Source organism: Chelonia mydas, chromosome 7, assembly GCF_015237465.2.
Source record: "Chelonia mydas isolate rCheMyd1 chromosome 7, rCheMyd1.pri.v2, whole genome shotgun sequence".
NCBI lineage: Eukaryota > Metazoa > Chordata > Testudines > Cheloniidae > Chelonia > Chelonia mydas.
In genome coordinates this window covers 21,847,281-21,873,619 of record NC_057853.1, presented here as the reverse complement: position 1 = coordinate 21,873,619, position 26,339 = coordinate 21,847,281, and the positions used below count along the sequence as shown (strand labels likewise).

The window sequence follows — 26,339 nt, the reverse complement described above, 5'->3', positions numbered from 1 at the left end:
TGAGGGGAGGGCACACTGGCCAATCTGGTCTCAGCACTTGTAAAAATCAGGTGTCTAAACGTTGCCCCTTGACCCTAAATCTAGCTGCCTATCTCTGAAAGTCCTGCCCTAGGTATAGACACTGCCAGCCGAGGCTCAAGTCATGAGGCAAGCTGTCGTGTTAACAGACCCTCTAGGCCTTTATTAGGAGAGCCACCTCTGCTCAGAAGCTGGCCCCATGCACTGTTGCTGAATATCTAACAGACACCCCCGTGTATGGGTAGGGGACACTTATAGCCCCCCCAGGGAACTCCGAGGGCACCCTTCACCCAGGGTAGCCAGGCTGCGAGGCGCCATGCTGCCTGCGTGCCCCAAGCTGTGGGACTCAGGGTACGGTGGAGTCAGCGAGGGCACCTGCTCACGTCATGTGCTCACCGTGGCCGCACAGATGGGAGGGAAAGGTTCTGTGTGTCCCCAGCCTCAAGAGCTTGTACAGTGGTGGAGACTGGGCTCCTCGCCCCATTGCTGGATTCATAGGCACTGGGTTGGCTCTGGGGAGCACGGCATGAGATGAAAGCACAGGAGAAGGGTCTCTGCCTGCTGCCCCACTGCACCCATCCCCAGCCTCAAAGAAACACTCGGGGCACCTCAGGTCTTCAGCTCTGGGCTCGAAACAAGCCTGGGGCTTGCCCCTATATTTTGTTAATCCCTTCATGTCCAAGGGTGGGGTTAACTGGGCATGGGATCCAGCAGCATGAGGGGAGTGTACCCTACAGCCTTCCCTTAATCATGGGCCTGAGCCACCATCATCATAGTGCGACCCACCTTCCCTTCCTCCCTCGCTGTCACTCATTTCTGCCTCGTTCTTCCCCTCCAGCTCCCCAGTTACCCATTCCATCTATCCTGCAGGATCCCTACATCTCCCCCATTCCCTTCTGTCCCCACTCTCTCAAGGCACTGGTTCCATCTGCCCCCGATGCTGCCCCCACTCCGCCGAGCTCGGCCCCCTTTCCTGGTGTGTGTTGTGGGGCTCCCCAAGAGGTGGGTGGGTAGGAACAGGCTGGCCTGGGGCTTTCTGATGGGCATGTTCACAATCTGCCTCTCTCTCTTTCTCCCCCAGGTGACACGAGTGCCCGTGGAGAGCTGTGAGCAATACAAGAGCTGTGCGCTGTGCCTGGGCTCCAGGGACCCCCACTGCGGCTGGTGTGTCCTCCATAACCTGTGAGTACGGCGGGCTCATGCTGGGTGTCTGTGCCCCAGCCCTGCACACCTGCCCTCTCTCCCCGGTCACCTGCCAGGCTGCCCAGGGCAAACCCTCATGGCTTCCCCTGAGCCCTTAGCCGGGGCCCAGCTGGGTCTCTCAGGACCAGCAAGGACATGAATCCCCGGCACAACAGAGCCCTGTTTCGTTGGGCGCTGAGCGTGCTGTTGGATTTTTGTTGCATGTCCTTCGTCTGTATGGGTTTGTACTGCTGCCCATCACCGTGGTATCTGAGTGCCTTCCACATTAAACAGATTGGATGCCACTCTGCTGCGCCTGCAGGGACTGATGATAGGCCTTGCTAGAGCCAAGCGCAATACAGGGAGGTGCCATGCCAGTGCCCATTTCTTCTCACCTGTCTTACTATCCTAGTCCAGGGCACTGTCCAGCCTCCCCCCATCCCATTCCAGTCCTGGGCCCCTCACACAGCTCAGCCAGGGCCTCTTAGTGCTGACCTGCAGCCTCCCGTTGTTCCCTCTCGGGTCCTCACCAGAGGTGCTGGCCAATTAGCCTTGCTTGGGTGGCTTCTCAAGGTGCTCTTGCTGAGATCTGTGGTACATGCTCAGCCCCTACAGCTGTGGTCAAACCCCAGCGAAAGGAAGACTAGCCCATCTCAGCAGATGTGACCCTCAGCTTCCTCCGCTGTGGGTGGTGTCGCCACTCACTGACTCCATGGAGCGTGTGGGTGCAGATGAGAGCCCTTCAGAGAGGGGCACTGGCTGAGGGGTTGGTTCCCCACCGATTTCCAGCTGGTGGCAGACCAGACTGGGAGATAAGGGCCCATCTGCCTGGCTTGTGCTGTCTCTCGCTGGCTTCTCTGGCTGCGCTGTGTCCCCTGGAAAGAAGTGAGGGTGATTGATGGCAGCCTGCTCCGAGTCACCAGCCATCTAGCGCACAGAGGATTCTGAGTGTCAGATCTGCCGGGTAGCTAAGGATTAGACACGAAGCTTCCCTCCCTGACGGGCAGGAGCTTCCCATCCCCCTGCAGCACACATTAATGCAGGCCACATGGCAATGGAGAAGCTCGCCCTTGCTCAGCTGTTCTCCAGCCTTTCTGGGCATCCAGGGTGATGCAGTGTCAGAGTCTGGATTGCCCCATTAGCCCTTTGGAGTCCAGGGCATTTCATCCCTGTGGTGACCTTCCCCTTTGTGACCAGATGTGGTTTGATGGTGGTTTGGAGCCTGGTGTGAATTGAGTTGCTGGGACTCAGCCCAGTCCTGAGCAGACCGGTGCCCACAGCACAAAGCTACCACCATGACAGGCACTAAGTCCCACCCTTGTGAGTAGCCTCAGCAGAGCAGTCACGGACTGAGAGCCTTGGAGTCACTCTACAGCACGAGTGGCAGAGGGCGTGGGGAGAGCTTGTCCTGACACTGACCATGGCCTCAGTCTCCTAGGCTGCCTCCTGCCAGGGCAGCGGCGGGTGGGGGGGGTGGGGCTGGGGGTGGCGGAATTGCCCGGGGTCCCGGGAGATTTAAAAGGGCCCAGGGGCCGCCAGCAGGGCTAAGGCAGGCTTCCTGCCCGCCCTCGCTCCGTGCTGCTCCCGGAAGCAGCCGACATGTTCCTGCGGCCCCTGGAGAGGGGATCTCTGCGTACTGCCCTTCCCCCCCCCCCCCGCCCCCAGCACCGACTCCGCAGCTGTCATTGGTCGGGAATTGCGGCCAATGGGAGCTGTAGGGGTGGTGCTTGTGGGCAGTGGTGCACGGAGACCAGTGTTCCCTCTAATTTTTTACATCCGTGTGCAGTTATATGCACCAATATGGGGGTGATGTGTGACATATCAGCGCACATAACAAAATTCATGTGGTGGGGGTGGGGCTGAGGGGTTTGGAGTCTGGGAGGGGGCTCAGGGTTGGAGCAGAGGGTTGGGGTGCAGGGTGTGTGTGGGAGGGCTCTGGCTGGGGGTGCGGGCTCTAGGGTGGGGCCAGGAATGAGGGGTTTGGGATCCAGGAGGGGTCTTATGGCTGGGGTGAGGGGGGATGAGGACTTCAGCTATGGGTGAAGGCTCTGGGGTGGGGCCGGGGATGAGAGGTTCTGGGTGCAGGAGGAGGCTCAGGGCTGGGGGAGAGGGTTGGGGAGTGAGGGGTGTAGGCTCTGGGGTGGGGCCAGGGATGAGGGGTTTGGGGTACAGGCTGCCCCATGGCTGTAATGGGGAGAGAGGACTCCCCCCAGCCCTCTCTTGCCGCAGCAGCTCGGGGCTAAGGGAGGGGCTCCTCTCCCCCAGCTATGGCAAGTGTGGGGCTGGTCCGTGCTGAGGCCGGCGGGGAGGGGTGCCTCTCCCCGCCGCAACAAGTCCATGCTGGGGGAGAAGTATCTCTTCCCGCCGCAGCCCATAGCCCCTGCATGGGGCTTAATAGACATGCAGCTTAGAGGAAACTTAGGCAGGGACCCCCTGGGCCTCCCGCTTAAGAGCTGCTGCCAGAAGGGGTGCCAGTTGCTTTTGGGAGCTGCCCGAGGTAAGCACTGACCCCCTGAGCCCACCCCCAAACTCCCTCCCAGAGCCCACAGCCCCTCCCACACCCAAACTCCCTCCCGGAGCCTGCACCCCGCACCCCAACCCCCTGCCCCTGCCTGGTTAAAGTGAGTGAGGGTGGGGGAGAGCGAGCGATGGAGGGAGGGGGGATGGAGTGAGCAGGGGGCAGGGCCTCAGAGAAGGGGCGCGATAGGGGCATGGTCTCGGGGAAGGGGCGGGGCAGGGGGCAGAACAAAGGCCTTTGGGTCTGTGCGATTAGACAGTTGGGAGCCCTGCCGGGTGGGCATGTGGAAGCCCTGGCCGTGCTGGAAGAGCGCACCCAGCAGCGCAGGTGCAGCACCGCCCAAATGTCACGTGCACCACGTCCGCGGCTTGCGCGTGCCTGGGGCACGTTGACTGTTCTGCCCTGGGGCCCGGAACTGCTGTCCACGGGCCTGCCTCCAGCAACGTCTGCTCCTAGGAAATGTACAGGGGGGCTAAGCCTGTAGTGGGCGATGGACTCGGGGAGCTAATAGGGGCTGCCCGTCTCTTTATGCTGTGGTGTTTACTCTAGTTTCTCTCACACATGCAAATGTGCCTGATTGCACTGTGCCATCTAGGCCAGAAGTACTGGAGCTAACTTCTCTGACACTCAGGCCTGTGGAAAGCAGGAGCTTTACCTCTGAGGCTCAGCACGAAGCCATTGTCGGTAGCCAAGGCAGCCGGCTCTGCTGTTGCACGTCGTGTGATGGTGCAGCTTGGGGAGAGGCAGCGGGCACAGTCAGACCTGCACAGAGCCAAGGCCCCGTTGTGTGCCAGCGTCCTTAGCAGTGACGGTGGGCTGCAAAGTGCAGACAGCGGGTGAGAGACGCTTTAGAATAATCTTCTGCCTTTTGCACCATAGCGCCTCTCCCTTTGTGTGCACAGCCCAGCCAAAATGCAGCCCCTCAGGCGTGGAGGGCAGCAGTCGATGCTCAGTGGACAAAGCCCTGCTCTTTCTCAGTGTGCCCTGGGATCTTCAGTGTCCATGTGGAGCAGGCAGGAGCTCCGTGTCTCCACTCGGAAGGACCCACATGCAGTAACCTGCATGGAACCAAGTTGATTGGTTCTGGAGGGCAAAAGGCTGAGCTGAGCCTGTTGGGATTTGTCCCAGTGACTGGGGGGGTAGCTGAGGCATTACACGCTGAGCCTTAGTGTGGTGAGCCATCCCCTCACACTGCCAGCCAAGCTGTAGTGGGCCTGTGGGTGGGAGGGGTAGGCAAGAAGCAGAGGGAAATCGGGGAGTAGAGACCCAAACACGGGGTGTGGTGCAGTCCGAGGGAGCTTCTGCTGGATGGAGCCAGTGATCTCCTGGCCGGGGGCCTCACCCAGACCTTCCTTTTCCAGACTCGCTGGGCCTCGTGCCGTCCAAGGGCCAAAAACTGATGCCTCTCTCTCTATCCCCAGGGTAGATTTCAGGTCAGACCCAATAAGCTGGGCAATAGCTCCCCCAGCACGGGGACATCCCGCTGTGGTGCACATGTGGTCAGCCACAGACTCCTGTGGTTAGCAGTGATGCCGACACAGCTGCCTGGATAGGCAGAGAGGCTAAACCACAGGGGCCCCTAACTCTGCCCTCCCTCCCCACCTATGTCTGGCAGGAATCGAAGTCATAGTGTCGTTTCAGAGGCAAATCGCAGGCAGGCATTCATCCCTCACCTCTACTTACTGCAGGGAGGGGGCGGTGTGAATGGGCTGTAATTTGCTCTGGACAGCTGGGAGGGAAGGCCTTTAACATGGCAGCCAGGCTCTCAGACCTCAGCTCCATGTGCAGGAGGGATGGGAAAATGGCATGGAAGGTAGAAAAACCAGCACAAAGTTTGGGGATTTTCTTTTGGGGGTTGGAATTGAAAATCACCTTGGAAGTGTGTCTCTCCCTGGCAAAGCTTTGCCTTTCTAGCCATGCAGGGCATTTAATTAAACTCTGAGCTGCCATTTCCCTCCATGATCCCTCGGGGGGCGGGGGAGGATGGGACAGAGCATATTTCGGGGTCTCCGAGATACGGTGTGGCACTGGAATCTGCTCAGGGGATAAATCACCCAGATTACGGCCAGGACCTTGAAATGTGTCCAGGCATTTCTTTTTCTTCTTGCCCTCCACTTAATTAGACTTTTCCCATAATGCAATAATGTTGTTGCAGATAAAGGGAGGGGAAGCAAAGGGAAGTTCTTCGAACTCATTATGAGGGAGCAGTGCTTCTTGAAGTGGCTGCAGAGTGGGGGAACAGCCTCCAGGCCATGAGGGCTGGTTAATCCAGAGCTGCTTTCTTGATGTACTGTGGGGAAAGAAGCACTGAGAGCATAGAGGAAAGACGGGGGAGCTTCAGCATGTTCTGGAGGAGCTGGTAGTTACTGGTGCAAGGGGAGGGAGTAAGTTAGTGCACTATCCTCTGAAGACCTGAGCCCATAGCAGGGTGTAGGGTACAAGTGGAAAATAATTTCTCATGCCACCCCAGGCCACCACACAATTAGATGAGAGCACCATCAAAGAACTGGGGGAGAGGGTTAGAATATTCAGGGGCATGCTGCAGCGCTGGGTTGGGGTGCACTGGCAGAGCTGTGTGGTGTACCAGGGCTGGAGTAGCGAGGGATGATGCAGCGCTGGGTTGGGGTGCATTGGCAGAGCTGTGTGGTGTCCCCAGGCTGGAGTAGCAAGGGATGATGCAGTGCTGGGTTGGGGTGCATCGGCAGAGTTGTGTGGTGTATCCATTCTAGAGTAGCAAGGAGTGCTGCAGTTCTGGGTTGGGATGCCTTGGAAGAGAGCCGTTGGAGGTACCCAGGGCTAAAGTAGCCAGGGGTGCTGCCTGGTGGGTGTGATATATCCTGTCCAAACACCTGCTCTGGGATCGGCCGTAGTTGTTCAGGGTTTTAGGAGGGCTCCTGGGCCTGCCTCTCATGTGATGTCCATTCTCCATCCCACCCTAGTAAAGCTCTGACCTGTGAGTTTGCAGCATGTGGGTCCTCTAGTCTTGGCCAGCCTCTGAGCTCTGTGTAAAGCTCAGTGTAGCAGTAACTCCCTGTGACTGGCCGTCCCACAGATTTGGGTGGTGCTTAGCTCTGAGCTCGGGGGATTCTCCTTGTCCTCACTATGGCTGTTTTATCCCTCTGCAGCTGCTCGCGGAAGGACCGATGTGAGCGGGCTGATGAGCCTCAGCGCTTTGCCTCGGACCTGCGCCAGTGCGTCCAGCTCACCGTCCAGCCCAAGAACATATCGGTCACCATGTCCGAGGTCTCGGTAAGCTGCTCAGCCTGGGGGTGTTTAAGCGTCACCCGTGCTAGCTTCATTCTGGTGCTGTGGCAAAGTGAAGGCAACAATTTGAAATAAAAATGCAGTATCGAACAAATAGAAAAAAGGGTAAATAGATAGCGATCGATTATAAATTACAAATTCTGAAATCCAGAAAATTGATAAGGGAAGCTAAAGACAGGGAAAAATCCATTGCTGGCAGGACTAGGGATAATAAGGATTTCTTTAAGTATATCAGTAACAAAAGAAATCCTGGAGGTAGTAAAATTGTTAATAATGATGCAGAAAAGGCAGAACTGTTCAATAAATCGTTCTGTTCTGTTTTTGGAAAGAAGCAGGATGATGTACTCATATCACATGAAGTTGATGAAGTACTTTCCAGTCCATTAGTAACTAATGAGGCTGTTAAATAGCATCTACTAGGGATAAGCATTTTTAAATCAGCAGACCCAGTTAACTGGCACCTAAGAGCTGGCTAACGAGATATCTGGCTCACTGATGTTAGAGTTTAATAAATCTCTGTTAATATAGGGGGAGATTCCAGAAGACTGAAGGAATGCTCATGTGTCAATATTCAGAAAGGGCTGTTGTGATGACCTGCTTCACTACAGGCTGCTTAGCTTGACATCAGTCCTGGGCAAAGTAATGGAAAAACTGATATGGGATTCAACTGATAAAGAGTTAAAGGATAGGAATATAATTAATGCCGGTCAACATAGTTTTATGGAAAATAGGTCTTGGGAAACAAACTTGAATCCAGTCTTTGATCAGATTGCACGTTTGGTTGACAAAGGTAACCGTGTAGATGTAATGTACGTAGATTTTGTAAGGCATTTGATTTCCTGTGTCTGATGGGTTACCTAGGGAGGTGGTGGAACCTCCATCCTTAGAGGTTTTTAAGGCCCAGCTTGACAAAGCCTTGGCTGGGATGATTTAGTTGAGGTTGGTCCTGCTTTGAGCAGGGGGTTGGACTAGATGACCTCCTGAGGTCTCTTCTAACCCTAATCTTCTATGATTCTATGCAGGAGATCAGACTAGATGATCTAATGGTCCCTTCTGGCCTTACACTCTCTGAATCTCACCTCCTTCCTTGCCCCCTGGTTTTCAGGAATGGGCAAGTGTTTGCTTCGGACTGGGGGCTGGGCTCCCCTGCTGGATTTCGGGGAGCATGTGCGTACTGTTCCTGGCCTGGCCTGTTGGCTGGGCTTGGTCTGGTTGATGATTAACGAGTTCCTCTTATTAGCTGATTCTCTGTGTGATATTTCTCCCTCCTTTCCCCAGCTGGTTCTGCAGGCCTGGAACGTCCCAGATCTCTCCGCCGGGGTGAACTGCTCCTTTGAAGATTTTACGGAGTCCGAGAGCCGCATTGAAGACGGGAGGATCTACTGTAGCTCTCCATCTGCAAAGGATGTTATCCCCATCACCAGGGGCAGGGGTGAGTTTAGGAACCACACTTGGCCCATGTCACCTTTGCAGTGGCTGCCTGACATACCTTGCATGACTTTCCCATGGAAGCCACATGCAGAGAAGAGCTGGGTTGGCCACCAGCTTTCCCCGTATGACTTAGTTCTGCACTTACCATAGAGTTGTAGACCTAGAAGGCAGTGAGGAGGCATGAATGTGTGGAATAGTTTGATGGCAGCTCAGCCATTCCCAGCCTGTATATTTTAAACTTGCATTAAAAGCCCTGGCTCTTTCTAGCTATCTGTAGCGTAAATGTGTGTGACATCCCCCCTCTCTGCCTCCAGATAGAGGAGAGGGGTAAAGTGTGTCAATACACATGTGGTCAGGGTGTGGGCATTCAGGCACGCCCTGTTGCAACACATACACACCACCCCTGCCCCCTGTATGAAATGAGCAGGGCTGTAGTCTCCCCAGGAGAGCAGTGCAGAGGCCCTATCTTTTGAGTCATTTAAAGCTGGCCTGGACCAGACATGAGGGAATGCCCTGTCAGGATCAGTCCTGCATTGGCCCTGGGGAGATGGTTGGGTGAGCGTAGCAGCTCTTTTCCATGTCCAGTGGTGCTGATGCTGTGGTGCTGGACGTGCAGCAAGGGAGAGGCTGTTTCTGTTCTCTGCGCCCTTGTATGTGCATGTAACTGGGATCCCAAATTCCAGCAGCCACCTGTCTCCGGGATAGAGCTGTGAGTCAGGGGCACATTCCAGTGACACTGCTGGGGGAGGTGAGGAGCAGGCCAAATTTCAGTGAGTGGCATGGTGACTTGGGACAAGGGGTCACAACGCCAGTGAGATTTGGCCCGGCCACTCCTCCTTCTGGGCCAAATGGTGTAGTGACCTGTTACACAGAGAGTCTGTTCCTGTATAGCTGCACGCAGGGGCGTCCGCCAAGAACTCGGCTGCTGGAGGCGCTGGTTAATATGCTGTGTGGGTAAGAGAGGGGAGACTGCAGCTAAAAAGGGGGTAGATGCTTCATTGTGCTCTGCCCTCACCCTCTTCCGCTTCTTGGGCACAGCTGCCTGTAGATGGCCCGAGCGTCTGACTGCCAGTCTAGCATTGTGGTACCCTACAGGGCTCTGTGGCACCTCATTCCTTAGCACTGGAGCATTTTCCAAACAGGCTGATTTTGCAGTAGACTCCACTAGACTCTTGTGCTGGTTTATACTCTTCCAGTATCTGGTTTGGGTGCCCTCCTCAGCCCCTCACCTTGCTGCTACCATAAACACAATCCAGGGTGTGTGCCCCTCCGATCCCTCCCCTCCAGCCCCCCCTCCCCCCGACCTGCCAGCTCCGCGCAGAGCAACCTTGCCTGTCCTCTGAACCCTGCCAGCCAATCAGGAGGTTTCCTAAAGGAGAGCCCTCCCTTTTTATCTCAATAACTGGGTGATTTTGGTAGCTGTTTGGGGTTAATTGGGATCGCTTCGTGCCTCAGTCAACCCCCACACAGGCCTCCATCGCTCGCTGCTGAGCCATGTGTTCGGTTCCATAGGTCTCTCTCTGATCTATGTCCTTTCTGCCTGTGGCCCCTCTCTGAACAGTGCATAAACCTTGTTCCCTTGCAGGCGACAAGCGGGTGGTGAAGCTCTACCTGAAATCCAAGGAGACTGGGAAGAAGTTTGCTGCTGTGGATTTCATTTTCTACAACTGCAGCGTCCATCAGTCGTAAGTGACCTGGGCTGCGTGAGTGCGTTCTGGGGAGGGGTCAGAGTAGGGCATGAGAGATGGAGGCAGGCAGGGAGAGATGCCAGCTATGCACCTAAGAAAAGTGTGTAGACAGGCCCAGAGGGTGCTAACTGTGTGCTATGGCTCACTGGGATTTGGGGTAGGATTGTTGGTGATCTAAGCCATCTGGTCTTCCCCTTACGTTTGGTGTAGCGAAGGGGCAAGGACTGGGCCAGGGCCCCTGAGACCAGGGGAAACCTCTAAACAGTCATGCTTTATAAATCCATCCCATCCTTGTTGTGCAGCTAAGAGAGAGGGAGTGGGAGTCCATTCCTGCTGCTTCTCCAACAGAATTGTTTGCAAAGTCCCAGTAGATAAACCTGTGCAATCTCTCAGAAGGCCGTTGTGCTGCACAGGTGGCACTCAAGACAGTAGGGTGTCTGTGAAGGCATAACTTGGCCCGCAGAACCGGGAAGGGAAGAGCCCAAAGTGTGACATTCTGAGCCTACGATGAGTTTGCAGGACTGGCAGTTGGATAGCCCCCCGCACCCACCCAGTTTCTTTACTTGTAAACGGAGCGCTGGGACCTGGAAGCAGGTGTGAGATGCTAAACGTGGAGCCACACAGTGCCTCTTTTCTACAGTCGCTGCTCACAGCAGAAGCTCATTTGAAGACTAGGATTTTCTTTTTGGAAAGCTTTGGAAGAAACAGGAACGAGGTAGATACTTACCAGAATGCAGACTCCTTAGCAATTCCTGTGACTCAAACTCCTCTTTCAGGGGCTGAGCATCTTGTTACTCCTCCGAACAGTTAACATGCAGGGCAGGAATGACTTGGCTATGCAGAACTCATGAAATCCTGCGTTTTCCTCGGGCTGTTGGATGGCAGGTTGGGATGTTCCTGCAAGGCTGAATGGAACATCCTATGTATGGTGGGGCATTTGCCCAAGAGTTTTCTAAGTAGAAGTAACTGTGGATTAGCTTTCTATCCAGACTCTTTTGGGACCTTCTTTCAATGTGGATCTATGGGGTGTCTGAGCCATGCTTGTGATAAAATATGTGGACTATTGGGATATGCAGTGATGGCTGGTATACCCCATGCTTAGATAGTATGAATGGTAGAGTCATAGAATATCAGGGTTGGAAGGGACCTCAGGAGGGTATCTAGTCCAACCCCCTGCTCAAAGCAGGACCAATCCCCAACTAAATCATCCCAGCCAGGGCTTTGTCAAGCCTGACCTTAAAAACCTCAAAGGAAGGAGATTCCACCACCTCCCTAGGCAACCCATTTCAGTGCTTCACCACCGTCTTCCTGAAAAAGTTTTTTCTAATATCCAACCTAAATCTCCCCCACTGCAACTTGAGACCATTACTCCTCGTTCTGTCATCTGCTACCACTGAGAACAGTCTAGATCCATCCTCTTCAGAACCCCCTTTCAGGTAGTTGAAAGCACGTATCAAATCCCACCTCATTCTTCTCTTCCGCAGACTAAACAATCCCAGTTCCCTCAGCCTCTCCTCATAAGTCATATGGCAATAAGTGTAGTATTCAAACTTTAGTTAGAGAAGATTCTGGTGTGTATTTGGGTGAAAAATTCAGAGCTCAAGAATGTGAGTGGTTCTGTTCTGCCAGAAACCATGTATTCAAGAGACGGTGATCAATGATTCCAGCAGAGTGAATGTCTGACAATGTGTATTGGAAAGTTTCCTGCACAAGAGTTTAGCTCCAAATCAAAGGGGCAGCCTGGAGCTCTGCTACAAAAAGCCTCTTCAAAGACAATTCATCAAACAAGCTGAGTTTTCAACTTCGATCAGGGGAAAAGCAGTTGAGATGTCTGTATCCAAGCGGAATTGGGAAGGGTCTCTGGGGCCTAAAGGCTGGCATCAGAGCAGAGCAGTCAGGACTGTGAGGTGAACAGTGGAGGCTGTGACGTACAGACAGGAATGCTCCCTCCAGGTGTTTTGTGTTGGGGAGGTGAGGCTGGTCCCGTGTCTGGCAATTTGGTACCACCTGCCACTTCTTCAGAGAGCGGATCTTTTCTCCCTTGCAGAGCGAGGGGGGGAAGAGAGTTTTGAAACTGGACTTTCTCTCTCACCTTGACCCAAGAAAAGAGCTCTGTCTCCCTTCGTGTCATGAGATTTCAGTAACGTTAGTCAGCTTGTGCTGGGGAAAGTTGCATGTCATTATTTTGCAAATTTAAAAAGCAGGTGTGATTTAAAAAAATAAATCAGTAAAAGAAACAAGACTTTTAACTACAAGTGGCATCAACTATGGCCAGATTGGGGGCCCATCGTCTTGATCTAGAGGGTAGAGATGCTGAGGAAAGTGGCATTTTATTTTATGGGCATGACGTAGAAATAAAAACCCGTAACAAAAATCCCTGCCTGATTTATTACCAGGTTGAGGTTTGATTTTGGATGCATTATTTAAAAAGGCTAATTATGGATGCATTAATATTTATGGTCTCTGGGTTGGAGCTGATAGAAAAGTCCTTGTTCAAGGCTGTTGAACATTTTTATTATTTTCTTTACGTCAAGGATTTTAGAGTTTGGAGGCAATTTTAATTGTGTGCCCTGCAGTCAAGTCATAGCCAAAGAACATGACAGTATCCAGGGTGATGCAATACATTTAAATACCATTTGCAGACAGGTGGCTTTAATGGATCTCTTCAGAGTTAATAGCCTTTTGGATCCAGGTTTCATATTTTGCAGAGGAAAATCTATAGGTCAGCCTGATAAATTCTGTATTAGGAACAATGTGCTTTTCCATGAGGCTAATGTTTTTCCTGTCTGGTTTTCTGATCACCATGTATTATGTTTTACTTTTACATTTGGGCAGCTTCACTTAGGTCAGGAGACAAGGGCCTGAGCATTGAATCATTCCTCTGCTTGAGGATGAAAGGTTTGAGAGATTTTCAAATCGTTACAGAAAGACAGAAGAATTGTGGGCCAGCTGAAATTGGAGTAGTTAAAGGGAAGTCAAATGAAGATCCACCAATTTACACCAGTGGAAATGCTGGCCCAGCGTGTTCTCAGCAGAGCTCTGGAAAGGCACTCACAAAATTTGCAGCTAAAATCCATTTGCAGATTGTGGGTCTGGTCCTGCCATGTGTGGAGAGCCTTTGATTCCTGTTGCCACGCATGAACTGGGCTCTCTGTGCATTTTCAAAGGACCCTGGGAATCTTGGTCTGGCTGCAGGGGAGACTCGGGTAGGGGAACAGTATGTTACCTCCCCTCCTTTTTATTTTTAAGGGACCACAATGAAAATGAATCATCAATAGTCAAAGATGAGCTTAAAATACCTTGTTTAAAAAGTCTCTCCTGTGAATGTATCTTTGAGAGAGCAACCTAAGGGGACTCTATCCTATTTCTTTCTGATTTATCACCTTAGGGCTTTGTACTTCCAACCAGCATCCTAGACATGGGCTCCTCCCCCTGATAGATTAGCATCAATGAATTTCATTGGCATTTCTCCTTTTCCTGGTTATAGGGAGCTCTGCTTTGCGGGGCTTAGAAACTCTTTCCCTGCATTACTGCTAATCACCTCAGGTGACGACAGCAGAAAGAATTTTAAGCAATCTCCTTTACTTTTCCGCTTTGCTGCTGCTTGTTTTACTTTTTGGACCTCCTCAGCTTGGGGGAAGGGAAACCTCAAGCTGGTTACTTGCACTTTCTATTTCTGGTGGGTTGTGTTTTCTGTTTCTCCAGCAGAGCGCGGCCATGCTGGGTTTTCCGATAGCCCAGGGGAATGTTGAAATCAACAACCACAAAAGGCTATTTATATTGAAAGCTTTTTAAAAAATCCATGAATACATTTCGACTGGTGTTAGGTTTTTGTAAATTGCCTCTCCTCCCCCTCTCTTACGTTCCTTTCCAACATTTGCAACCTAAATCTCTTGATGTCGGCTACAATTTTCATAAACGGTTAGCGTTTTACAGTGCCCAACTTTAGATGCCATAAAAGGGCCTGGTTTTCAGAGGGGGGATGAAAATCAGGCCCTTTAAGGTGTCTCAAGTCGGGTACCAAAATCACTTGGAAAATCTTGTCACAGCTCTCTTCAAGGAGGAGGTGAGATCTTGATCTCACATCTGGATGGCATTCAGTCCTCTATCTCTTGTAATTTCCTCTGGTGCAGGCACTCCCTCTGTGAAGTAGGCAGGCATAATGGCTCGCTGTCACTGTCCCCCCCCACAGTCTGTGGCACAGGAGTATGCTATGGAGTGGGTCCGGGTGGGAAGAGGCGTTTTGGGGCTGGAGGGCTTGTGCGAGCGTCCCAGCTACTCTGGGCTGCAGAACAGCCTATATATGTAGCTGTGGGAAGTTGCCATAAGGTAGAACAGCCAGTAGTGCAGCTTTAATGTGTGCTCAGGTCTGGGCTTAGAGTTTTGCCACTTGCCCACTGCTGTCCGGAGCTGGGTCTCTTGCAAGGTGCAGGTGGGAATCAGAGCCCTTGTTTCCAGTGTAACTGCCGCATTACAGCCTCACCAGGAAAGCAGACCTTGTCCTGAGCATCGCCAGGCTTGAATTAAAATAGAAACTAGCTCAGTTTGCTTGAAAACAAGTCAGTTTGCGTTAGCGACAAAGATAATGCGCCTTGTTCCTGATTTCCGTAGTAACCTCTTGCAAGAGAAGGACGCTGACAAGGAGACAGGTACGGGATTCTCAGTAATGGCCCCTTTTGGGAAGCTATGGATTTCCATGCTCCAATTAACAAACAGGAACTGGGAGAGTCTTGGAGTCCTCCTGGTAAATCCAAGATGGGAGGAGGAGGGGGTTAGAACTCTCTTTTATAAATGCCCCCATGAGTTAATCTGTTTTGACCTCGTCAATATTTTCCAAACCTGCTTTGAGAAGGGAGAGAGCTGTGACGGAGCCTCGCAATGATTCTCTCCTCGCTCTGCTTTGCAGAGAGAGGAATCACCGTGACACTAGGAGTTGGAGGCCTATAGCACCTCTCAATACAGATTATCCAGTTCTCACTGAAGTGCTGTTGACTGCTGACAGGGTTGCCCCACAGCTGATTTTTCAAGGCCAGCCCTGTGTGACATCTAGCAGACGCGCGGAGAAGAATCTAGTCTCTTTCCTTTCCGAAAAAGCTGCGGCAAGACGACCCAGACTCCTGTTTGTTAAACCTAGATTAGCACCAAGGGTTTGCCTGTGTACTTTTTCCATGTGCTGGGCGCCTCTGCCGTTCTGCCTATAGTGACTAGATAAGGCTGGACTTTTCCTGAAATGCCCTGGGGGAGGCCTTTGGTTAAGAGGTAGCTACTTAGTGCTCTCAGTGTGACGTCTGAGGCCTAGAGCAAGCTGTCCTGAGCCCAGGGCTCTGTGTGTTTTCACTAAATCTCTGGCTGAGAAACGTACAGAGTAACACTGGGCCCTGTTGTACTCCCTCGTACCATGCACATTTCCGCATGGAAAAGGGATTTAGCGACTTCTATGACAACGATTTCTCCTCCCTTACCCTGGCTCACGAGGAAGAGACTCAGTGGGTGGTGGGATCCATTTATGGAGAAGAGTTGGGCTGTGGGGGGACATATATCAGCTTTGTAGAGCACAGAGTGACAAAATGTATAGCTCCAGGCTGTAGTCTCCTTCTGGGGTCCTTCCTCTGCAGGGGGGATTGTCCTTAAAGTGTGTGTGGGGGGGTCTTTGGGGCAGCCATCAACTGTGGGAGCCCTGTCAGCACACCTATATTTGAGCCATGCTTCGTGGAGCAGTAGAGACCCAGAGCTGATGCAGAGACACCCCCACACCAATGGTAGGGGCCTCCCTTTGACCCTGGAATTCATGTGAATCCATTGGGCTTTTGGCTGGCCATGCAGGCTGGTCTTTAGGTCAGGGGTGCAAACTCTCCCCCCACCGTGATGGGATGATTGGGTAGGAATTTCCCCGGGGAGAACCTAGTGTAGGTTCCTTCCCTGCTTGCCCTGCCACTTGAGGGTTTTCTGTCCCGATCAGGTGCACACCCTTTAAAGGCTACTCCAGCTGCTTTGCTAATCCAGTTAGTCATTCTGTGTCCAAACCTATGCAGATGACAGGGCACTCCTTGTAAGCGTTAACTCCTCCCCCCCCCCCCCCCCCCCCCCCCCCCCCCCCCCCACCGGTGTTCTTCAGGAAATTGAGTCCTCTTTAGAGATAAAGACATTATGTTAGGTCCCTTACCCTTATCAACTTGAATAGAGACTGTGTTCTCTGGCTACGTAGATGAGTGAGAAATCTGCCTTGAAAGTGAGTTGAGAATTCCAGAGAGGGAGAGAAAGAGAGATCAATATAGGAACACACTTCTGAAGGGAGAACTCATCTGAACTTAGACGTCTAGGAGGTGGGAAATAATAGATATGAGAGTGGGAGGGCTGGCTTGTAGGATCACAGGAACTGCCAGACTGGATCAGAGTAGGGGCCATCCTTAAGAGCATAAGAACGGTCATACTGGGTCAGACCAAAGGTCCATCTAGCTCAGTATCCTGTCTTCCGATAGTGGCCAGTGCCAGGTGCCCCACAGGGAATGAACAGAACAGGTAATCATCAGGCGATCCATCCCGTCGCCCATTCCCAGCTTCTGGCAAACAGAGGTTAGGGACATCATCCAGTCCAGTGTCCTAACTCTGTTTCCCAGGGACATCCAGTCCCAGCTGCTTCAGAGGAAAGTGAAAGAAACCTCGCTTGTGGACAACCCAAACAGATCTGTTCCTAGTATTTCTTTGGGGGTGGTTCCTCCCTCTGGAATCTCTTGGTCAGAACTTCCATTGTGGCGTCTCTCTGAAGTCTTGAGCCAGGACCGGAGGGACTCTGGGGACAGGGTGGGGGAAGTTTAAGGGACATGGGGGCTAGTTCCTCAGTTTCTTCATTTTGATAAACTATGCAAAACTTTTGGTTTTTAGTAGAAGTTTGTTCAGACTCACCTAGGCACCTGTGCAGAGATGAATCCATTACAAAGCCCCACGAGCATGGAAACTAACTCCTCCCATTGGCACAGGGGAACAGAGAATGTCAGATGGCATAGGGAGCATAGCTGTAGCCATGTCGGTCCCAGGATATTTGAAAGACAAGGTGCGGGAGGTCAGATCTTTTATGGCGCCAACTCCTGTGGGTGAGAGAGACAAGCTCTTGAGCTCTGTGTAAGCTCAGAAGCTTGTCTCTCTCGCCAACAGAAGCTGGTCCCATAAAAGTTCAAATGGTGATAGGGTACCTGATCTAGATGGATGGCAGGATTTTGGAAAGTCACTGCGGGGAACTTTATTGTTGGGAGTGGGATGGCACTTTTGGATTGGGGAAATCACGCCTGGGCTCATACACGCCCGTCCACTGTGTAGTTCCTGTATGCGAGACATTAATGCCATCAGGTGTTGGCATAGAAAACAAGGAGGCCCAGAGCTCTGCCCTCAGGTGGTGACAATGATGGCCCTAAGCACCATCAGTGGTCAATAACTGAACCCCCTTAATATCTCCTAGCAAAGCTGTTCTTTCTTGGAGCCTCCACCACACCAGCCGTATGAGCTCCCCATGTTGCCTGTGTGGCAGCAGACTGCCCATAAACCCTACCCCCAGGACGAGGACAACGTCTGGGGTGATGCTGGTGCACAAAGAAGGAAGCGAAGCAAAGGAAGCTGGTTTCATTTCTGCTCCGTTAGCCCTGTGGGACAGGGAGAGGGGGGTCGGAGTTGGTGTTTGTCCAATGTGGAAGCAGGAAAATACATTTTATTTATAAAGCTTTGAGGGCATCACAAACAAGAGGCCCAAACAATACAGAAATGGCTGAGCAACTGTAACTCTACCACAGCTGCAGTCGGGCATCCTTCTAACTTTAGGCATGTGAATGCTGCTGCGGTTGAATAGAGCAGCCCTGTCTCACAGGTCAGGCTTTTGTTATAAGTCTCCATTAGGCAAATGGGATTTTAATGCATTGCTTCAGGGGCTGGGTGCTGCATGGCAGTCTAAGGAAGGCAGGGGCTGGGCTTGCTGCTAGCATGTGAATCACTGCCGCCCCTGCTCACTGCACAGATTCTTCCAGGCTCCTCGTCCCGCTGTTGCCTTTTTCCTTCTTTCTTCTATAGCTTAAAACTCAGGAAAGTGTCGGGCTGTTGGTAGTTGCTAGAGCCAGGTGTAGCGTGGACAGGTGTTGTACAAACTGTCCTAGCTCTGCTCGTGCTCCGCTGTCCAGACCTTTGGTCCCCCTGCTATCCCAGTCCCAGACTTCCCACATGGTTCTGCCTATGCCCTGCAATTCAGATGCGCTTGGTGCTTTACAAAACAAGTACAGATCATGTCCCTGTCCTGCAGCTCGTATAACTTTAGGGCCTGATTCTGCAACTTTTCTCCCAGTGAGTAGCATTAACTTATGTGAGCAATCCTACTGCCTCCAACAGGACTGTTATGCTACTTGTTTGGAGTAAGGGATGCAGAATCAGGGCCTGAGTTAAACCAACAACAAGATGAGGAGCTGGGGGGACACAGCGGTGTAGGGAGGACAAGGCAAGGTCGATAAGTTCCCTGGGAGAATAATGTGCACATCTTGAAGTGAGCTGTAGCTCACGAAAGCTTATGCTCAAATAAATTGGTTAGTCTCTAAGGTGCCACAAGTACTCCTTTTCTTTTTGCGAATACAGACTAACATGGCTGTTACTCTGAATCTTGAGGTTTCTTTTTTTAAATCTAAGGCTTTGGTTGAAAGGCCTCCTTGAAGCTGCGACTTTTCAGAGGGGACTGTGAGAATGGGAGGGAGGAGGTGTAGTGAGCAGGGTCAGGAGGGAGACATGGGGCAGCACAAAAGAAGGTGTAGAGGTGAGTTCAAAGAGGCATCCAAAGAGGTGGGTTGGGTTGAGCAAAGAGAGTGGCATGGGTGTAAAGGAGGTGAGAGCCAGCCTGCAGCACTCCTTGCTCTTCCTGTCCTAGGTCTCTCTTGTACCCTGGTGGGTACGAAGAGGGCTGGCAGTTGGTGACGTGGACAGAAGTCTGCCACAGACTAGCAGGAGACTGCCCAAGGTCGTGGGGTTCTGTGGAGGGAATGTCATCAACCCACTGATGACTTCTCCCTGTAACTTTAGTGCCCTCGTAGGCAAGATGGAGTCTGCTCTGCAGGCAGCTCTGGCCAAGCGACGGCGCACGCAGGAATGCAGCAGGAAAAATCCCTTCCACCCCAGGGGCACCTGTTCCAAACCCCCCAGAGCGAACACACCCACCCACAAGAAAAGTACAATGGCTATAACAAAGGGAGATATTTATATACAGAGGGATGAGAGGAGAAAAACAACAAGGGGAAATGTAGGGGGAGCAGCAGAACAGGGTTGCATCCAAACCAAGGCCCCACAGGCCCAGTGGCAGCACAGTCCGAGAGGGCAGACACTGAGCAATATGTCTGCACACACAGTTCAGGAGACCTGAGCAAAGTTCCAGTTCAGTGCTGAGTCTTGGGTGCTCCTGGTCATCTTCGGCTCCAGTGAACTTTTCCCAACAAACCGCTCCAGTGCCCTCTTCTGCCGCTCTCTGCAAAGCCACACAGAGCGACTGCCTCTCCACTTAACTAGCTACAGCCTCCCTCCTTATTCCCAATGTAGAGTCACAAGCCCCAGTACTCAAAGCCCCATGCAGCTCTGGGCAGCAGTGATGCTGGGTCCAGCTCCAGCCTGTCCTTCTCGGGCGATTCCTCTCTGGCACAGTGCTCCTCCTGGCTCCTGTCCTGGGGTGTCCCCGTTCGGCCACCCTGTCCTTCCCAGGCTTCAGGCAGGTTCTCTGCTGCTTCACTTTTTGAGGGCCTGCGGGCTGCAGCCCTTCTCTCCCTCTCCCTCCTCCAGAGCCCCACCTGGAGTTTCCCTCCTTTCTCTCACTGCTCCTCCTCCCCGCTTAGGAAAACGATTTAAAGGGGCCATGCTCTCTAAACCCCAAAGGGTTACACCCCTGTCACAGGCCCCCTCGCAGCACCCCCCATCAGTGTGTTCTGGAAGCAAAGCTCAGGGAGCTTGCAACGCAACCCCCCCTCCCTCTCTGCTGCCACTCCAAATGTAGGCTATAATGGAATCTAATATTTCTAAGGATGTATCTTTCATCCCGAGATATGGTCTTAAAAGTAGCTCGGGGGATCTGAGGAAGTCAGAGGGAGCTGCTATGCGTATGCAGATGCTGTTTCCATCAGCACAGATCATGTATATAATTTTCCTTTCCAGTGAATCTCTCTTGTTCTCTATGTGCTTGTAATAGAACTTGCCCCCTCCTCCCCTCGCCTCCCCATGGTTTGCTCTCTGTCCTTCCTCCAGGGCTGGCTTCTGTAGAAATCACTGCTCCAGGCAGCGCTCCACACCAGCAGGGCTTCCTCCTAGCACCTCGCATGAAAGAGCCCAGACTGCTCATGTCAAACACCTGCCTCTTCCTTTCTCTCACTTTCGGGGAGCACCTTTGGCCACCTTCACCCTGCATTTTTCTTCCCTCCCTCCCACTCTCTACTTGTTTCCCCGATCAGGCTTACCTCCCCCGCTATGGATTCTTGTTTTATTTTCTGCCTTCCCCTCTCTGCACAGAGCGCTTAAGAGCTCTCAGTGCCATAAGCTGGAGATCAGAGAAGCAAATGGATTTGTGCCCCAGGCCATGCACCTACCAGTATAATGGCATGATGCACTCCGTGCCTGGGGATAAGAGCAAGTGAAGGTGAATGAGGAAGGATGCCACCCATCGGACTCGATGGAAAGACTCCTGTTGCTTCGCTAGGCTTGGACCAGACCCTGGGACAGAAGGAAGACTGCCATGGGGACTTGAGCTGCCCACTTCTAAACTGGCTGAATGTCCCACCAGGAAACTGTCTCCTGATGTTGCGATCCACAGGTTCTCGGCCTGGGCTCTGTGGAGCTGATTGTGTCCTACCTGGGATTTCAGGAGTGATGCTTTCTACTCACTATAGCCTTCTCCACATGGCCTGGTGATTCTCCTGTGGTTTCCAGAAACTTCCTTTACTCACTAACCTCAAACACCTGCCTGCACTGCCGCCTGGTGCTCCTGTATCAGGTGTTTCTTTTGTGAATTTGCTCAGGGTTGAATTTACACAATGACCCCAAAATTGGAAGGAAAGCAGCCCAGCTGTGCCGTCACCTAGCGGGGGCAGCAGGCCATGAGTGGAGATTCTGGCCTCAGGCCCAAGGCTCAGTGTCCACCACTCAATGCTGCTCACTCCACCTCTCTTTCTGCAAGGCTTTGTGTTTATTAGGGTGATCCTCATTGTCTGCAGACCTCACTGCTCTTTCTCTAGGTGCGGGACCTACAGCCATGATGCACCCCATCCCATTGTGACCCCCTTAGAGGTTCCAGGGAAGACCGTGGACATGGATTGTTTCATGACTATGAGCTCCTTGGGACAGGGATCTTTTTGTTCTGTTTGTACAGCACCTGGCACAGTGGGGCCCTGGTCTATGGCTCAGGCTCCTAGGAGCTACAGTAATACAAATAATAAATCATCATCATAATGCTCAGAGACTCTTAGGAGACAAGGAGGGAGGGAGTGTGACTGGAAACTCTGCTAGTCTGCCTCCTGGTGATTGCCCCCAATGAACCCAATCCCTCGGGGTAGGGGTTTTTTTTTTTGCCTAACTTGAGGTCTTTGCTGAGTTTGTCTCCACTCATGTGGCACCTAGCTCCACCACTTGGAGGAGGCAGGAGAAATTGCTGGTGAATTAGTCATGGGTAACATGGCGGTTGAGCTGGTTGGGGCTCTGTGCCTGCGTTCGGGTCTGTATTGTGGCTCCAACATAAATAGTTTCCAGCCTGGTTTGGTTGGTTGCAGAACAGGTGCAATAGGGGGAGTTGCTGTCTGCCCCAATGTTTAAAGTTTAAGGGAGGGTGTGAGGGAGATTTCCTCCAGTTATCAGGAGTGATGAAAGCTTTTTAGTTGATAAGTGACGAGGAATTAAAAATGCCTGAGGGTGGGAAGCAGGAGAGAGACTGCACAGATGGCAGCATGCTGCCGAGCAACCTGCCACTGCATCGGGAACAGACAGTCATGACAAATGGACACTTCAGGAGAAAACCCCGAACATGTAGTACAGCCTGATGCTGGGCAGAATGCGCTTCTCTCAAACGTACAGCAGAGAGCGCGGGCTCTTCCATGTGCTTTGTCAACACCAGGAATCCAACTGGGCCAGTTTGCCATGATTCATTGAACCAGTACGTTTTACTGCTAGAAGTGTCTCCTCTCTAGAATCTCAGCTTTCATTATCTTCTCTCTAGCACTTGCTTCCTGTTCTGAAGGTTGTTCTTCATAACAACAAGTGCGAACTAGTGCAGTGGTGTCTGAGTCTGCAGACTGCCTGAAAAGTGAGCTCTGGGAGAGGTTTCAGCTTACCCTTTGAAATGAATATGGGATTATTAGTTCTAAAACCTAATCGTGATCATTTACATTTCAAGGCAGCTAACTGTTTCACTGCTGATCACAGCGTGCAAGGAGAGAGAGGGACAATCAGATATCAGCTTAATTTGCAGAAAGGAAGATTAAGGTTAGATATTAGAAAAATCTTTCTATCTATAAAGATGGTTAAACACTGGAACAGGCTTTCTAGGGAGGTTGTGGAATCTCCATCATTGGAGGTTTTTAACAATAGGTTAGACAATCATCAGTCAGAAATGGTCTAGTGATACATAATCCTGCCTCAGAGTACAGGGGTGGACTAGATGACCTCCGGAGGTCCCTTCCAACCCTAAATGCCTATGATCACAGTGATATGCCTGGTATGACAATGTAGATGATAACATGGTTTGTACCATCTGGGTCTCATTACGGTATCATGAATGGGAGAAGCTTAGGCTGCAAGTAGAGTTTAGGAGAGTAGAATTAGTAGTTTATTGTCCCAGTCTGATTCCTGGACTTGCCAAGGAAATATTGCTGAATAGAGGGGAATTGGAATTGAAATTGACTAGGGTAGGCAAGGCTAACACATGCCAGAACTGTGTTTAACTGTGTTCGAGTTTAGGTTCCCTAGTGCTTGTGTTCTAGCTGCCATATGTTTTATATAGAGTTTGGCCAGCCAGTCTCTGTTAATGCCACTGTACACTAGGGGTTAAGTAATAGTAACCATAATATAATTAAGTTTGATATCTTCATGGTGGAGGGGAATCCTAGCAAGAGGTAACAATGTCCTGCAGAACTCCAGGAACTGGCACTTTAAAAATGGCTCTCTTAGGTTAGAAGGAGCCTGAAGGTATAAATTAGGAAATTTTAATCCCTGGAGGCTGCTGAAGAATAGTTTATTAGAGTCACCAGAAATAAGTCTGTTCCCTGGCAGATGATGAGGTTGCCAACAGGCCAGTGAGAACCCAGTGTGGGTAAATGGTAAGGTACACAAGTTCACTCCAGCCTAAAGTATAACTGGGGATACTGGAGACCTGAGTTCCCTGTAAACTGAGTGGCACCCTATTTGGCGTTGCGCAGGTGCTCAGGGAACCCGCCCGGGGACCTGCCACGGCTGGGGAAGGAGCACCCTTCTCCTGGCCCCAACCTAGCCTGGCTCCCAACCTGCCACGGCCGGGGCGGCCCCCCAGCCCCAGCTATGCCGCGGCCTGGACCTTCCGAGGCTGGGGCGCCCCTACCCTGCCCCTGCTGGCGGCCCGGCCCTCCCAGCTCGAACCCAGCCGGGGGGGCCCAGCCCGAACCCCGCTGTGGCCCAGACCTGTTGCGGCCGGGGTGCCCCACCCTGAACTCAGCCCTGCCCCGGACCTGTGGGGGTGGGGGGAGGGGTGCCTATCCTGCAGCCCCAGAGTTGCCTTGGCGGAGAGAGGTGCCTTCCCCCCCCACCCAGGTGCTGCTGTGGGGGGGGAGAGCTGGGGGGAGTCCTCTCTCCCCACTGTGCCCCGGAGAACCCTCCTGCACCCCAAACCCTTCACCCCCGGCCCCACCCTAGAGCCTGCAACCCCAGCCAGAGCCCTCCCTCCCACCCAACCCTCTGCCCTAGCGCTAGTCCTGATCCCCTTATACCCGGTTCCACCCCAGAGCCTACACTCCCAGCCAGAGCCCTCATACCCCTGCACCCCAACTCTGCCCCAGCCCTGAGACCCTCATCCCTGGCCCCACCCCAGCCAGAGCCCTGATATCCCTGCACCCCAACCCTCTGCCCCAGCCCTGAGCCCCCTCCCACACTCTGAAGCCCTCAGCCCCACCCCCACCACATGAATTTTGTTATGTGCACTGATATGAAGGTGAGGTGTCACACATCACCCCCATATTGGTGCACATAACAAAATTCATTCCGCACATAGGTGGGAAAAATTAGAGGGAACCCTGAGACTCAGCCCAGGGAAGGCTGGGAGAAGGGAGTGGAAGATGATTAGGTACACTCATCACTCACCCCCTACCTCCTCCTCCTCCCCCCCCCACACGGCTGGAGTGCTCTGTCTCGGAGAGGAGCTCATGGCCTCAGTGCCTTGGAGGATCAAGCCCCCAGTGTGGGACTGTCCCTCCCAATTCAGGACTGATGACAACTTTAGAAGAGGTCTGGAGGCATTAGGCCATGACCTTAAAGAGAGAGGAAGAAAAGACTGCTTAGCCTTGAAGTTAACATGGGAAAAGGCTAGGTATAAGTCTGTATGTGGGACACAGATCCCTAGGTGGAGGAGTCCTCTTTGGTCCCATCAGTTCCTTGAGCAGGGCACCACATATTCCCCAGTGTTTTTGCAGCCTCATTTTAAATGTCCAGAGTTATGGAGGCTTGAGAGACTATGAAACAGCCTGAAAAATCTCATGGCTAGGAGCTGTTTCTTCATATTCAGCTTGTATTTGCCGGAGCTCCATTTCATCCTCTTATTTCTAGTTATACCACTGGGCCACCCAAACAGTCTACTCTGCCCTCAGTGATGACTCCGTCAGGCGCTTATACCCATGAACCCCCTTTGACCAACCTCTCCATGGATCCTGCTTTACTGCTTGGATTAATTGCCAGTCCCCACCACCCCGACAGCAGATTTGTCTGCCTCCCAGTCCTTGCTTGAGGGAAGATAGGCGCAATCCTTTTGCTTTGTTGTTTGTTTTTTTTCCGCTCCACACCACCCCATCAAAGCTACTGGAGATAGGAGGCTACAGCTGTGCTTTTAAGTTGAATATCTGCAGCTGAAATAAAATTGCATATATTTGCATAAGGAGCATCTCAATTAACATATTTGTGGGTAAAGCAACAAGGGCTGTTCATTTGGAAGTGAAAACGTGAGTGAAACATGGAAATGACTTCAGCCCCTTTGCAAGCAGCTTAATTAAATATTTCCTTAGCGTGTGCGCATGGATTTAAAAAGCTACTGCTGTATATGTAATGGAGTGTGAAACTCGAGAGCAAGGAGCTCTGTCCCTGCAAAGCCCCAGGTGTGTGGATTTGAACAGAAGCTGCCTGCACCTAGATCTGTCTGACCTGGAATCTATGTCACACTCACCATCCTTGTGTTATCCCAGCTCCTCTGAAGTGACAGCTCGGCGGGGGTGGGGGAGAAGGAATTCAGCGTGATTCCTGAGTTGGTTGGAGCCTCCTGTTTGGGAGGCGTTCTGTTTCCTTACATTCCAGATCTAGGCTCTCCCCCTCCCATTCAACTCCTTCACCGCTCTCCCTGCGAAAGCCCCACAGGGGGGCGCTGTCATGGAAGCCTGACTTGTTCAGAGCTGGGGTTCAAGGATAGCCTTTCCACTCCAGGCAGTGCACCGGTCTCACTCCTGCCAAGGGCCCTGTGTACCCGAGGGTGTCTCTGTGTTTCCATGTAATTGCTGGGGACTCAGCTCTGCTCTAGTGGGGACAATGGCAGCAGGACAAGCCCTTGGTTGGGGTAATCTATGCTGTGCTGCTGTTCTTTCCTCCCTCTCAGTCCCCCACCCCCGCGCTGCTGCCCATCTCCCAATCAGCAGGCTGGGTTTGGTTCCATGGGACGCTCTTGCTTCTTGTGAGCCTGGCTTGAGAGTGAGAGTCCTGGATTAATTTAGGGTCTTGTGGGGTTGTGACAGCGCCATGTCCTGATGGAGCCCTTTGTGGCAGCTGTTATGGTGTCAGGACTCAAATGGTGCAGACCTGAATTGTACCCTTCCCAGTGGAGACACGCCCTATGCCAGTAAAGCACTGAGCTCCTTGGTGATTTGACCCTTGAAGCAGGGATCGTGTCAGAGACTGTTGTTTGGTGTCACTTAGAGACTCCCCGTTCATTTACTTACTCTGCGCTAAACAGCTATTTAACAACCACATTAATACCTGGGTGATGGCTTAGAGCTGGGATTCTGCCTGTGTTGAGCCCTCTT

General features: G+C 52.2%; 1 protein-coding gene across 5 annotated transcripts in view; it reads left to right on the top strand.

The window, feature by feature from the left end:
• Positions 1 to 26,339, top strand: part of PLXNA1 (plexin A1) — a 276,107-nt gene that overhangs the window by 137,632 nt on the left and 112,136 nt on the right. For all 5 annotated transcript variants that reach the window (XM_043551982.1, XM_007059969.4, XM_043551981.1 and 2 more), the window contains exons 5-8: positions 1,100 to 1,200; positions 6,844 to 6,967; positions 8,261 to 8,414; positions 9,999 to 10,098. In XM_043551982.1, coding sequence (XP_043407917.1) covers positions 1,100 to 1,200; positions 6,844 to 6,967; positions 8,261 to 8,414; positions 9,999 to 10,098 — 479 coding nt within the window. The remainder of the gene's footprint in view (positions 1 to 1,099; positions 1,201 to 6,843; positions 6,968 to 8,260; positions 8,415 to 9,998; positions 10,099 to 26,339) is intronic.